This window comes from Tachypleus tridentatus, chromosome 9, assembly GCF_004210375.1.
Source record: "Tachypleus tridentatus isolate NWPU-2018 chromosome 9, ASM421037v1, whole genome shotgun sequence".
NCBI lineage: Eukaryota > Metazoa > Arthropoda > Merostomata > Xiphosura > Limulidae > Tachypleus > Tachypleus tridentatus.
Window position 1 is genome coordinate 1,616,739 of NC_134833.1, and position 14,927 is coordinate 1,631,665.

Below are 14,927 nucleotides of genomic sequence, written 5' to 3' on the forward strand. Positions count from 1 at the left end.
CATACACGAACTTGATCTATTATCATCATGATAGTCTAGTTTTAAAAATAATTTCACTTTATTGTTGTAAAGAGGAGGGTTTATTTTATGAAGTTTCCATTTACCATAAATAATATACTCTGTTCTGAAGCCAGTTTACTGGCTTCAAAGATTTCACCATCCTTAATGGAGAAATACAAGCTACAATGAAGTGAACAAAGTATTGACCTGAAACTATGCAAGTCATTTTATATGTGATTGGATAGTTTTGGTAATGAAGTATGACAAATACCAGTAGAATATTAATTTACGGATAAAGAAATTTATCCTTCAACAGTTTGGATCAACTGGTGGGTTGATGTGGTGTTTTATGGCACAAAGCAACTTGGGTATCTGCAATCTAGTAAAGTTAAAATTAAGGTTAAAACAACAAATAGCATTCAAACCAATGTTTATATCCAGTCTACAGCACTCAGAGTACTACTACAGTAATACAGGACTTGCTGTAGCAAAATTGTAACTAATGTTGTTGGGTGCTGGGTACAAGTGATGTTACTACCCACACCATTATCAGGTAAATATGGGATATGGTTAGGGTATGAATGGGTAAATAACATTAACCAAAATTACTGTTTATGTAGTAAACATTGTCTCTAACTCTTGCTACTTAACATAAACATGACATGAACATAATTGAAGGGTGTTAGCTGTGTATTCGGTTCAATTAGATGTTTGAAAGAAACATTAGCTCCATTTCTATAAAACTTACTTTTATTCTGCCTTCTGGAAACTTAATTTTCCCAGTTTTTAGTTTCAGAAAACTGTCATAATCAAGTCAGGTAAAGTGATTCTTCAGGATAATATCTGTAAAAATGTCCACCCTTTAAAATTAAAATATTTTTAACATTGACAAACTACCACCATTCATACCTTGTGGTAGAAGTAAATATATATACTACCATATTCAAGTCTCAAATCAGTTATTTTATTTGCATAATGCCAAACCTTCATAAAGATCTTCAGTATATATAACAGATGTAAATATTCTATAAACAGTAGCTTCTTCAACAAATATACACTTTAACAACTGTGCATGGTACAAAGTTCTTTACCAGTATTGAGTTGTAAATACACTTACAAAAATTTGTCTTAACTACCACCAAATGAAATTCAGATTTGCTGGAGTCCCCTGGTTGAAGAAAGTTAAGACAGCATACAGCTTGATGTGACTAAATTTGTATTAAGTAAATACCAGTAATATAGAGAAAAATAATTTGAAAATCAAATGTTGTAAAACTAGTGTTACTTGTATAATCTCATGCTAAGTATTGTTAGAGCATTTATGAAGTCTCAAAATGTTCACTTCATCATACAAAACATTCATCACCAGACTTTCTTCTATGAATAAATCACAGGTGTAGCAGTTGGATGACAACATTAACCAGCCAGAAGGAATTGATACCAAATATAATGTATTCACAACCATCATCAGATTAAGTGATGTATTACATAGAGGACATTAAATTTGTATATCCTCTTTTATAAATGTAATTCATAAAATATACTTAATGGAATACCTGGGTGTAGTTTGCACTTCTGAAAATAACTAGATTTAAGTTGTACTTGCACAGATAAGATTAATCAGTTAATTGAACATATCAAAAGGAAAAAAAATACATTTTGGTTAACAAAAGTTGAGAATAATGTACAAACATAAGTTTCCTCAAGAATACTTCAAAATTATTAATAGAACTTCAATAGTTGATAATTAAATGGTGGCACACTTGTCTTTAAATATAAGACATTTACAATTAACAGTTAATTTTCATAACTAACAGCACATAAATCCATCTTTCCTCGAAATGGTGCCTATATATACACCAAAATAATGTTCTCTGTTTCATTTCTTATTTAATATAGTAAATGCTAAATATAGGTCTACATGTTTCAGTCACATAAGGTACATTACTGTGATTTACACTTCAACAGGATGTTGAAGACTTGTTTTCTTATCCAAAAGCTGCTCCACAGTTCGGACACCTTTTCCGTCTCATTGCTAAGCAACACAGGATACCAAAGGGAAAGAAAATCAAAGCGAGACATATGCCTGAGCACGTGAATTCTTCTTCTAAAACTCCAATCTACGTGACCAAAGTTTCACATAATAAACAGATACAGAATTTATAAATTAAATGAACACAATGACAGTAATTATCTCAATTACTAAGGTATAGCTTTATCATAAAATAAGAAAGCCAAATAAAGTTTCAAGCATGATAATATTCCAACTTTAAATTGTGACAATTTAACAAGTTAATTACCCTGTAAATAATATCCACCTGATGGATTAGTTTCACTATTGTGATACAACTAAAGCTTGTAGGCTATTTCATGTGATTTTATTAACATTCTTTCTACACCTATAAAAACAGTTTTAATGTACTAATTGACTGAAATCTATCAAACCAAGCCACCCACATGTCACAAAAATATAGTAAACTAGAAAGGTTCTCCCACAAGACAGAGAAAATGTGCCCGTTAATGAAATAAGTTATAATATTCACACACAAGTCAATATAGAGTTTGGAATTTTTGTCTCTAGGCTAACAAAATACAAGTTGTTCAGACGGTCCTCACATGCATCTTTCTCGAGGCCTACAACCAGACATGAACTGTTGTTCTTAGAATATGAGACTTCAGTCGTAGTACACCAGCTGAACAAAATAGGTACATTAGAAATTCACTAGGTTAACACAGTACTGGTAAAATTATGGCTTATTTTAATAGTCAAGGTTTATTATTTCTAATCCAATTAAACATTTTTCTCAACACTTTTTTAAACAGATTATTACTAACAGTGCACAAGTTTGCATTAAACTTGTATTTGAAACATTTTTTTGACAAAATTTGGTAAATGACTTACTGATTAATGTTTATTCAAGAATAAATAAATAGTTATGTTAATCATACTGCAATTCATAAATAACTCAAAATTGATACAAATTACATTTTTCTAACTTAATTTGTAAGTATCTTATATTCATACAATTTTTACAATATAAGTAGCATGTTGACCACTGTTGTCTTTCATATCTAAGTTAGCCTAATGAGGCCTGGTCTCACAACATGGTTGAAGTACTGTTAAAATTCTTAAGTTCTTAGAATTATATCAAATCTAAATGTAAACTTAGAACTTTCAATTACTCAACAATAATGAATATTAACCTCATTAGTTTCAGTTTTCTATACATCTTTATTGGTACTTTTAGAGAAAAAGTTCTAAAATTGAAATCTGTTTTCAATATGAGACAGGTAAAACATAACCAAACTTTCTTTCAAAATTTAATTATTCATTAATACAAAAAGACTTAAAACAAGAATTAATTAGTTTTATTTTTCTAGTGAATTTCCTCAATGGTATATAAATTGTAAAGCAGGATTAAAGTACATTAACCCAAGACTTTGGACAAGGTCAAATACATCAAACAGAATTTGACCTCTTGATATCAAGAGGTGATGGAAATAGGAGTGTAAAGTTTGTGTGTGAAAAACTCAAGCATTCTGTATGTCATAAGAAAGCCTTTAATAAGTGGTACTAAGTTTATTGTAGTAGTTCTTGTTCTGTCTTAATGTCATTATTAATTACAGGTTCTTGATTTGTGGGTTCTTAATTTTCAGATATTTTATGAAAGAAATTAAAACATTCTTCCAAAAATCTACCCTCTCTCCCTGAACAAAAGTTCCATGTAACCAAAGTTAAAAGAAACAAACGATTCACATTACTTAAAGTAGAGATGCACAACTAATTACTAAGTAATCATCTAACAAACATTATTTTAACATACTTTTCTTTTTATCATAGCCTGTTCTACACCATTGGTTGATTTAACAAAAGAATCGTTTGACCACGGGCCAGTTGTACTCCGATATACACACACACACACCAATTTAGCAGTAGATAGTTTAACTTTACCCCCCCTTACTCTACCTAATAATTTGATGTTTGAGTCCCTTGTTTCAATATACACAGCATATATAAGGACAAAGACAACAAATTCTTACCCTGCATGCTGGGCATCCTCCAACAACTGCAACATTAGGTGGAGTTAAAGTGTGAAAACATATGCTAGTTCCATATTGGGGAACTCCAGACTTTGGGATGTTGTGGTGTCCTGGTGGTGGTAGTTGATAATTACAACATGTTAGAATAATAAAATAAATAATTAAAGCAAAACATAAAAAGGTGACTAGTTTGATAACCCCAGCTTGTTGCTCTGAAAGGATGAATGCCATTTTCCACATCTGGTACATTAAGTACTAAATGATAAAGATTGTCAAAGTTCACTGACAGTAGCAGAGTGTAAAAGCTGATTTAAAAAGTTTGAATCTAATTTCATTTTAAAGCATGATTTTATTGTTTTTAAATATTTCTATTCATCCTCTGAGGGGGTTAAGATAAAATGGTTTTGGTTCAGAAATGATATGTTATTGATTAAAATTAATTTTCTGGTTGACTATGTGAACATGTGATGTTACAAGTCCACACACCCCTAATTCAATTGATAGTTTTGTCTGACCATTATAACCACAATAATAAGGATTGGAATAAGGTTTTTGTAGCAGGGTCTTGTCATATCCTTTAAAAAATCTAAATAATATGCAGGAATAGATCTTTATATACTTTCACCCATCAAGCTGCAGTCCTGGCTCCTTCCAGTCATGTGCTCCCATGACTTCTTCCAACTATGTCCAGTCCTGGCTCCTCCCACTCATAGTGTCAGTTTTTCTTAACCATTGTCGGTTCTTGTTTTTAACAACCACCACAGTCTCGATTACATTGTTCAGTCCCAGCTTTTCTCAGTAGTTTTACTTACCACTTACAAAATCAAAAGAACATGGCGGTCTTTGCTTTTCCCTATCACATAGTTCCCTCTCTTACATGTACTGTTCTAACGTCACCTCACTACAAAATGTGGTTATATTGTTTCTCTACCACACGTGATTCCACTATCCCTCTAGTGTGGACACCAGTTTATCTTCCAAATTTGGGTACAACTTTTGTCTTCCAAGTGCCAACTGAACTTTTCCATGTCACTTAGAGTTAGCAATTTAAATCAGTTAATATTACCTACAAGTATCCATTACACTGAACAGTGTCAAACATACCAATCGATTAATTGAAATTATGACTAAATTGATTAAAGTTATGACAATTACCTTTTATTTGTTATTATTCCAACAATCCAGTCAATCAATAACAACTAATCATTTCTAACCAATAAAACAACATTAGTGCTGTAGTAAATGTTCACATCTTGGCTTATAATCATGTTCCAACATTCAATAATCATACTTGTAACTGTGGATTACATTTTTAAAACATTGAAACATAAAAGATGGAACCAATCCTTCCTTCAAGTTAAAAGTTAGGCCTTTTTACTGGTGATGGATACACTAAGTTAGAACTGAAGTACCAAATTATCCATTATTATCTGTATTACATTCATGTATCTGTCAGACACACTTTAAGACAACAAATAATACACTTACTTCAAGAGACTCAGTTTTAAAATCAGCTCTTGTAAAGGCACATTAAATGTTTTACCTCAGATTATTTCAAGAAGACTATTTTTCCATCATTACCCTTACAAACACCAAAAACACAAACAAATTGACCAAAACACGAACAAAATAGCGGCAAGTTTTCACTAAAATTAATTTTAAAAAAGTTACAAAAAAGGAATTTGATTGGAAGTGGAGAGATAACATTGAAGAAACAGAAGTATCAAAGCAAGTGCATCACTTGTTTAAAGCAACACATTTTACAGTAGATAAAGAATTGTATGTCTAAATTTGATACATTAAAAAGTTAATAATCTTCAAGTTTGATTTATGGAAAACTATTTCTACATTAAAAAGTAACAAATATCCTTAAAAAAAATAAATATGAAATACTTCTCCAATTCAGGTTTAGGAGATAATTCAGTCTTATGAACCAGATGTTAAATGGTTTGTACCAGAAAAACAAAGCAGAACACGGAAATAATATCAACATATCTTTATTTTTTATATTGTAGCTGGATGTTTCACCACTGTATAGTTTAGTTATGACGAGGGAAGCAGCTGGATGTTTCACCACTGTACATTTTGGTTATGACAAGGGAAGTAGCTGGATGTTTCACCACTGTATAGTTTAGTTATGACGAGGGAAGTAGCTGGATGTTTCACCACTGTATAGTTTAGTTATGACGAGGGAAGTAGCTGGATGTTTCACCACTGTATAGTTTAGTTATGACGAGGGAAGTAGCTGGATGTTTCACCACTGTATAGTTTAGTTATGACGAGGGAAGTAGCTGGATGTTTCACCACTGTACAAGGGCTGTTCAAAAAATACGCGGACTGACGTCATAAAACAAAATGTACTTCATTTAGAAGTTACAGGTCTGGGACCCCTTCAAAGTACTCTCCTCCCCAACGCACACACTTATCCCAACGGTGTTTCCACTTGTTGAAACAGTCCTGGTACGCTTCTTTTGTAATGTCCTCCAGCTCCTTCGTCGCATTTGCCTTAATCTCGGGAATCGTCTCAAATTTTCTTCCTTTCAAGGGTCTTTTGAGTTTGGGGAACAAGAAAATATCGCAAAGAGTAATATCGGGTGAGTAGGGTGGGTGGGGAAGAACAGTGATCGAGTGTTTGGCCAAAAACTCACGAGTTCTGAGAGCTGAATTTCGCAGCAACGCGGTGCATCTTCAATTTTTCTGTCAAAATCTCGTAACAAGATCCAACTGATATCCCACACTCTTCAGCAAACTCCCTGACAGTCAGACGTCGATTTGCTCGCACCAGAGTGTTGATTTTGTCGACGTATGGGTCGTCAGTTGACGTGGAAGGATGTCCAGAACGCTTATCATCTTCAATGGACTGTCGACCATCCTTAAAACGTTCATACCACTTCAAACATGCCGTACGCTTCATAGCAACATCACCGTAAGCCGTGTTAAGCATAGCAAAAGGTTCAGTCGCAGATTTTCCAAGTTTAACACAAAATTTCACAGCAAGTCGTTGCACCTTCAGGTCATTCATTCTGAAATCCGCCAAACGAAAAAATCGCACTTCACTTAAAACCGCATAGCTAATACACACATGAAGATATCTGCAATCGGAAATGGCGTCGTAATCAGCTGATCTGTGCGAACATAGCGACACCAAGCAGATTCCCCTGGAACCAACTGGAGCCGCACAATTCAAACAGTCCGCGTATTTTTTGAACAGCCCTCGTATAGTTTAGTTATGACGAGGAAAGTAGCTGGATGTGTCACCACTGTGTATTTTGGTTATGACGAGGGAAGTAGCTGGATGTGTCACCACTGTGTATTTTGGTTATGACGAGGGAAGTAGCTGGATGTGTCACCACTGTGTATTTTGGTTATGACGAGGGAAGTAGCTGGATGTGTCACCACTGTGTATTTTGGTTATGACGAGGGAAGTAGCTGGATGTGTCACCACTGTGTATTTTGGTTATGACGAGGGAAGTAGCTGGATGTGTCACCACTGTGTATTTTGGTTATGACGAGGGAAGTAGCTGGATGTGTCACCACTGTGTATTTTGGTTATGACGAGGGAAGTAGCTGGATGTGTCACCACTGTGTATTTTGGTTATGACGAGGGAAGTAGCTGGATGTGTCACCACTGTGTATTTTGGTTATGACGAGGGAAGTAGCTGGATGTGTCACCACTGTGTATTTTGGTTATGACGAGGGAAGTAGCTGGATGTGTCACCACTGTGTATTTTGGTTATGACGGGGAAGTAGCTGGATGTGTCACCACTGTGTATTTTGGTTATGACGGGGAAGTAGCTGGATGTGTCACCACTGTGTATTTTGGTTATGACGGGGAAGTAGCTGGATGTGTCACCACTGTGTATTTTGGTTATGACGAGGGAAGTAGCTGGATGTTTCACCACTGTGTATTTTGGTTATGACGAGGGAAGTAGCTGGATGTTTCACCACTGTATAGTTTAGTTATGACGAGGGAAGTAGCTGGATGTTTCACCACTGTATAGTTTAGTTATGACGAGGGAAATAGCTGGATGTGTCACCACTGTATAGTTTAGTTATGACGAGGGAAGTAGCTGAATGTTTCACCACTGTATATTTTGGTTATGAAGAGGGAAGTAGCTGGATGTTTCACCACTGTACATTTTAGTTATGATGAGGGAACAACTAACACTGATGATTTTATTTAAAGTGTTCAAGTTGTAGTATTTTGTTGATGCAAGTTTTGTTCAAACTCAACTATAAACAATAGCTACTGCAGTAACGATCTATAGATTACTGTATAAAAATATATTTATTTTTCAATATATAGGAAGAGTTAACTAACCCCCATCATTTGTTGCTTGTTATATAAGAATTATTTCCAGGATGTCTTAACAATTACCACCTTATAAGCTTCTTGGTCTATTTATCAGAGATAAATAATAACATGGTTTTTTTAGTTTCCAGCCAAAGAGACTTTATCAAATGAAGTCATCATCAGATAGGTATACAGGATTTGGTACATCTGGTGGGTTCAAGTTAATCTGAATATGTGGTTTGTTTTTGGTTACAACATTAGTATGCCAAAATTGGTCTGGTTTGGTTTACACGTTTATGAATGCATCTACAGACAGACAGCAAGTTTTCCCTTAATATTGGGTAGTTACAACACCAGTAAAGCTTAACATGTGTAGAACATATCTAAAATTATGTTGTTGAGCCAAATAATTGGAAAATAAAAATTTATTTTATAAAAACATGCTCAGTTTTATAGAATATGTATTTGAAGAATCCAAGGAAAATAAATGATGAATGTCAGAACTATAATATTCTAGTTCATATTCTATCAACATCAAATAATAATAACGAAATTTTATTTTAAAATTAAAGGAACAATTATTTGAAAAATAGTAGTCATTTGACCTCATGTCAAAGACTATCTATCAAAGATATTCTGAATTAAAGGGTTGTAAATAAAATTCCACATTTTGAGATAATTTCCAATAACAAGAGGTGTCTAAATTCAGCCATACAGTATTATACATCTGACATAAAATTCCATCTCTTCATGACAATTTTTCAAAATGTACATAGTTTTCACGAGTAGTTATTAAATTGAGTTTTATGACACCAGAAATGAATACTTGTGTTAATACACCTCTTTACACGTGTAGGTTGGATCTGCACATGAACTAAAGGGTACCCTCACAGATGTAAACATGTTCCACGTACGTTGAAAGGATTATAGAGTCACTAACACAAAAATAAGTATATTTTTCATTCCTCTGTATGGTATTTCAGATTACAGTTAAAGCTACCTAGACAATATGTTTCTTACTGTATATTTCTTGCTCTAATTTTAAAAGGATAGAACTGTCCTTCATTGTATGTGCAACACCAAAAGTAATACCAAATCAAGTAACTTATTTACACATATAGTAGATTCATGATAAGTAGCCTCTAATAAACATATGTAATTAATTAATATTTTTACTGGTAAGTTAGCTCAAATACAGCAAAAACCTGGCTAACAAAATGTGAAGAACTGGAATAAAATAATTGTGCAAGTTTGAATGGATAATGAAGACAACCTTATTATAAATGAACATTTCAACATTATGTTATCATTGGGTAGAAGCAGTCTGTCATACATTTCTAAACAAGTATTATTTTAAAGTAAGCTATCATTCAGCATTTTCCTATATTTAAAAATGTAATTATCCAAGAGCTACATAAAACTATTAATTTATACATACCTGATCTCTTAGGGCTGGTCGAGGTTGCAGAGAGAGCAGGTTTCTCAATTTCAGCCATTGATGGACTCACCCTAATAATTAAAATAAAATGCAGTTTATTTAAATAGGTTAGTTAATTAAGTGCAAAATACTGCTCATTAATTGACAAGTTGTACATACATGCTGCATTACTGATTATAAACTAAACGTAACTTTATATTTCATTCTCTACTATTACTATCAACAGAAAAAAAATCTAAAAAGATTTGCTTTTTATATTCAAATATAAAAATAAAGAAAATGGTTTTTCAAATGCTACATGCATTCTGTTCTTTCCTATAAAATGTCCTAATGTATTTTTATCTATATTTTTATAGATTTTTAGAAAATTGTATGTTACATTTCAAAAAACTAACATCATAATAATTCACTATTTTTTCCGTTTACATCTACTGGTACATGAGTAACATCACCATGTGATCAGTTTTAAACACTGTAAAAAGTTACCAATATGCAAGTTTTCTAAATGGGAAGTACCGTACATACGTAAAATGGGTTATATAATTTTTCTATGAAGTTACACTTTACCACGCCAGTTGTTAAAACATTATGAGAGACGCCTTTTATTCTTAGTAAAATCTAACTTACTGTCAGTATGGAAACTGAAATACTTCACTACAAAATTTCAAAACTTCTTCTTGGGGATGCAAGAATTTACGACTACAAGCAATTTTCAAAAACACGAAGATCAAGAATTGACAATGGCAGAAAGTTCTGGGTATATCTTAAAATATATCATAGGTTACATATAGTATCAAATAGAAGCACATCGTACCAAACAGTGGAAAATGAGTTAACATGTGAAGCCTAATTTTTACGTAATGTTCACTGAAATTCAAAGATCTGAACACCCTTTATCAATTTCTGTCCCACACTTAGAGCTTCGCTAAAAACTTAAACTATACGTACAATATTATCATATTTAAATTATTATTATTATATAGAAACAATAAAACAATTTATCGGGATAAACCTACCCATCACTAAATTTATATAAAATTATATGCTGTATGCACTATTTTATACCATATGCCTAACATTCAATTAGCATTACACCAAAAATAAATACAACACACCTTGATGGTTTGAGTTGATAATTTACAACTACTTTGTAACGGTGGTACTAATTTTACGTAAATCCCCACGAATCTCTTCTTGTTTACAAAGTACAATTTTCTTTCATTTTCGCGAATATAACGACTTCCCTCTTATCGCAGAAACCAACTATCAAAATAATTGGTTAATCACACCTTATCATAATATCACGTGACTTTAAAGGGACTTTCTCTAAAATATAAATATAACACTATTCAAAATATTTTGATACGGTTTCCATTTATCTAATTCAATTATATTAAAGTTATTGCATTTAAAGAAAGAAAAATGTCGTTAGAAGATACATGGATTGAGTATAGCGTAAATCTGACAATGATTTAATAAATTATCTTTTATTCATTTTTTATTTTTTTCCTTTTAAAAACATCTTATTATAAACACAGAATATTTAATGTTCTAATTAATATAGTTCTGTTTTAAAATTATATATACGAGATCAGTCAACATAATAACCGTAAACTGATACAGTTCCAATTATTTTATAAATGCTAAAACATGAGTACAAAATCTTAACGGTAAAAAACTGATAAGCTAAAATTTGTGACAATTTGAGTAATTAAGGCAGTGTATGAACAATGCATGTGCGACATTTGATAACTAAATCACAAAGCGAATCGCAAACCTAAAGACGTAATTTCTAATACAATAAAACCTGTCTAAGCCAGAAACTGATATGGCGGAACCTGCGTAACGCGGACGGAAAACTATCTTTCACCTATTACATCTATCAACAAGGGGATTAGAGTCTAAGCAAGGCAGAAAAAATGTTTTTGATTAAATATTAATTTCTTATTCAATTAATCATTTCTTCAAATATTAAGAAGCTCTTGTTAAATTAATAATTTGTTTAAATATTAATAAATTCTAATACATTTTGTTGCAGTAAGAATTGGTTAAATATATTCTGTTCTTTTTTCTGCTATCGTTATTCCGGAGGTCGCTAATCAAAAGAACAATTGACTGTACTTTTGATCGCATTTGCTGATGGAAAACTAGAGAAATCATGGGTAATAGGTAAAACTGAAACTCCGCGCTGTTTCGTAAATTTAAAGAAGAATTAACTTCTTGTGGAATAGAAAGCGAATGATAAAGCATGGATGACAAGTGATATATTTGAGGAATTTTTGAACAAATTAAACAAAAGAATGGAACAAGACAATAGGAATATTCTACTTTTCCCAGACAATGTAACTTGTCACACAAAAGTTCAACTTTCAAATGTTCACTTGATCTTTCTACCTCCATGTACAACATCATTTCTACACCCACCAGATAATGGAATTATACAGTGTATAAAATTTAAATACAGAAAACTATTTCTTCAGCATATTATTACAAACATAGACGACTGGAAGAGAGCATCTGAAATGACCATGAAAATTGATGTGTTAGACGCAACTGCATTTTTAAGTCATCCAATCAAATGCGTAATAAAGTGCTTTCGAAACTGTGGATTTATTCTTGATAATGGCAGAGATTGTGGAGAAGTTATTTGTTATGACGATTCCAGTGAAATCCAAACTCTGATTAAGAAGATTGATGCAGATGATTCTGTGAACGCGGAAAGTTTTGTGAACGTTGACAAGAATGTTTTAACAGAAGTTGATGAAACTGATTTAAAATCTATAATAGAATCGCAAGATGATAACGGTGTGAGAGATTCAAAAATGAACAAAGTGGAAAAGATTGTGAAGAAATAGAAAATCCTACTTCATCGCAAGTGTTAAGTTACATTAACGCTATTAAATTGTATGCAAAAATGAAGGGAGGAAATGAGCTTCATGAAAAAGCCGTAGAATTGGCGTTAAGTTACATTAACGCTATTAAATTGTATGCAAAAATGAAGGGAGGAAATAAGCTTCATGAAAAAGCCGTAGAATTGGCGTTTTCTTTTAACCGCATGAGAAAGCCTATTAAAAAAAACGAAACAGTGGAAATTGGACACTTTGGCATGGCCAAGCGCATAAGGCGTGCGACTCGTAATCCGAGGGTCGCGGATTCGCGCCCGCGTAGCGTCAAACATGCTCGCCCTCCCAGCCGTGGGGGCGTTATAATGTGACGGTCAATCCTACTATTCGTTGATGAAGGAGTGGCCCGGGAGTTGGCGGTGGGTGGTGATGACTAGCTGCCTTCCCTCTAGTCTTACACTGCTAAATTAGGGACAGCTAGCACAGATAGCCCTCGAGTAGCTTTGTGCGAAATTAAAAACAAACAAACAGTGTATATTTTGAATGTCTGGTTTTGTTCTCATTCTAATAAATATAGCACAAACAGTATAATAACTTTATTCACAAACATCTTATTTCCCATGAGTCAAGCAAGTATAACGTTCCGCTCAAAAGTTATACATAATTTAAAAGATACATGTTCACTGTCTAAGCCGCAAAACCTGCTCAAACCGGAATTTATATTCGGTCCCATGTGATTCCTCCTTTGGCATGTTTTACTGTATTTGATCCAGCAGTTATATACCGTTAATCTGTATAAAAGTAATTTGTACCTACCAGAAAGTACGTAGACTTGCCTTTCCCTATCCACCAGCTTTAAAGTTAACTAAACTTGGTACGTGTTAGTTATGTCCTGCAAAATCTAGAATTGTTCTCTACTTTGTTTCAGAAGTGTTAGTATCCATCCCACCCGCCTTGAGATATATTAGAATTTATTTTGTGCTATGATTAGACTTATGGTGAAATGTTTACGAAGTGGAATAAATTCACAAATATTAACTTGTAACCTGGAGAATAAATTCATGTCAACCACCACAATAGCTCTAAAATTAACAAATTTGACGCTCATTTCATGCTGACTTTTGAGCCAAAAATTCCAAAACCAGATTTTATCTTTTTTCTTTTTTAAAAAGGGAATAGAGGGAATATATCCTACTTATTGCTTTATGCTTTCAGCCGTGGGGGCGTTTAATGTATATATCCTACTTATTGCTTTATGCTTTCAGCCGTGGGGGCGTTTAATGTATATATCCTACTTATTTCTTTGTGCTGGTTGTGATATTATTTACCAGTCACACCAAACATGCCCGCCCTTTCAGCCGTGGGGGCGTTATAAGTGACGATCAATCCCACTATTCGTTGATAAAAAAAGTAGCCCAAGAGTTGATGGTGGGTGGTGATGACTAGCTGCCTTCCCTCTAGTCTTACACTACTAAATTAGGGACGGCTAGCGCAGATAGCCTCGAGTAGCTTTGTGCGAAATTCAAAAAACAAACAAACTTTCTTGAACATCTGTTGTGATACTGAGCCCATAGCATAATGTATATTTTGGTTGTTTTACAGTGTATCTACTATTATCATTATTAGCTTACGACATTTTTTTTTATCGTTAGCTAATAATGATAATAGTAGATACTCTGTAGAATGGATAGAGGGTGTTAATCCAATTATCTCGACTGTTGCAGGGAATGATATCCACGATCATATTTTACAGAAAGTTATGTAATATATGATCACGTGAAATACACCCGTTCTATTGTAAGCAGTAAGTTTACAGGCTTACAGAGCATTGATTGCCCATTTTGTAGCTCTGTGATAAAAAACTACATGAAACAGATATGCCACCATAAGTAGGGAACATTACATTACATTTTATGATGCAAACATCATTACGTACGTGCTACTTTATTAGTACATAAATTTTAAATCCTACTGATTTTTGGTAATAACAATGCTATCACAATCATCTCCTTACCTTTATCAAACAAAATAACATGAACCTGACGAAATGTTACATCACCAAACGATAAGGTTCCAACTTGATGCTAAAAAGTGCTTTAATTTTTTAAATTTGGTAAAAATAATCTTAAAATGCATTTTTCAAATACAGCTTAATGTATATTTTAAATACATATGAGTTCATAGCTATAATGTTACTTCTAATGAATTATTTTGAAAGATTCTACAGGGTGGCCCGTAAGTTCCTACCAATCCATATGTTATATTCAATTACGCATGTATTATAAATTTATTTCTCTTTTTTACAGAGAAA

At 33.1% G+C, this 14,927-nt stretch overlaps 1 protein-coding gene across 5 annotated transcripts; it reads right to left on the reverse strand.

Moving 5' to 3' along the window:
* Window positions 1-942: 942 nt before the first annotated feature.
* Window positions 943-11,085, reverse strand: LOC143224650 (membrane protein BRI3-like). 5 transcript variants are annotated; one of them, XM_076452783.1, is made up of 4 exons: window positions 10,889-11,085; window positions 9,774-9,844; window positions 4,042-4,151; window positions 943-2,120 (listed from the first exon to the last, which is right to left on the reverse strand). In XM_076452783.1, exons 2-4 carry the CDS (start codon window positions 9,829-9,831, stop codon window positions 1,989-1,991), a joined length of 300 nt encoding a protein of 99 aa, XP_076308898.1. In that variant the 5' UTR covers window positions 9,832-9,844; window positions 10,889-11,085; the 3' UTR covers window positions 943-1,988. The 5 variants fall into 5 exon arrangements, with proteins under 5 accessions (XP_076308898.1, XP_076308901.1, XP_076308902.1 ...); XM_076452786.1 differs by having other exon boundaries at window positions 943-2,693; XM_076452787.1 differs by having other exon boundaries at window positions 943-2,693; window positions 10,790-10,978.
* Between the last annotated feature and the right edge of the window lie 3,842 nt (window positions 11,086-14,927).

Excerpts from the sequence above, each read along its gene's own strand:
- LOC143224650 (XM_076452783.1), bottom strand. The coding sequence starts at position 9,831 with ATGGCTGAAATTGAGAAACCTGCTCTCTCTGCAACCTCGACCAGCCCT. Across the intron at positions 4,152-9,773 it reads GACCAGCCCTAAGAGATCAG|GACACCACAACATCCCAAAG; the intron begins GTATGTATAAAT and ends TACCACCACCAG. Across the intron at positions 2,121-4,041 it reads GAGGATGCCCAGCATGCAGG|ATTGGAGTTTTAGAAGAAGA; the intron begins GTAAGAATTTGT and ends TTGGTCACGTAG.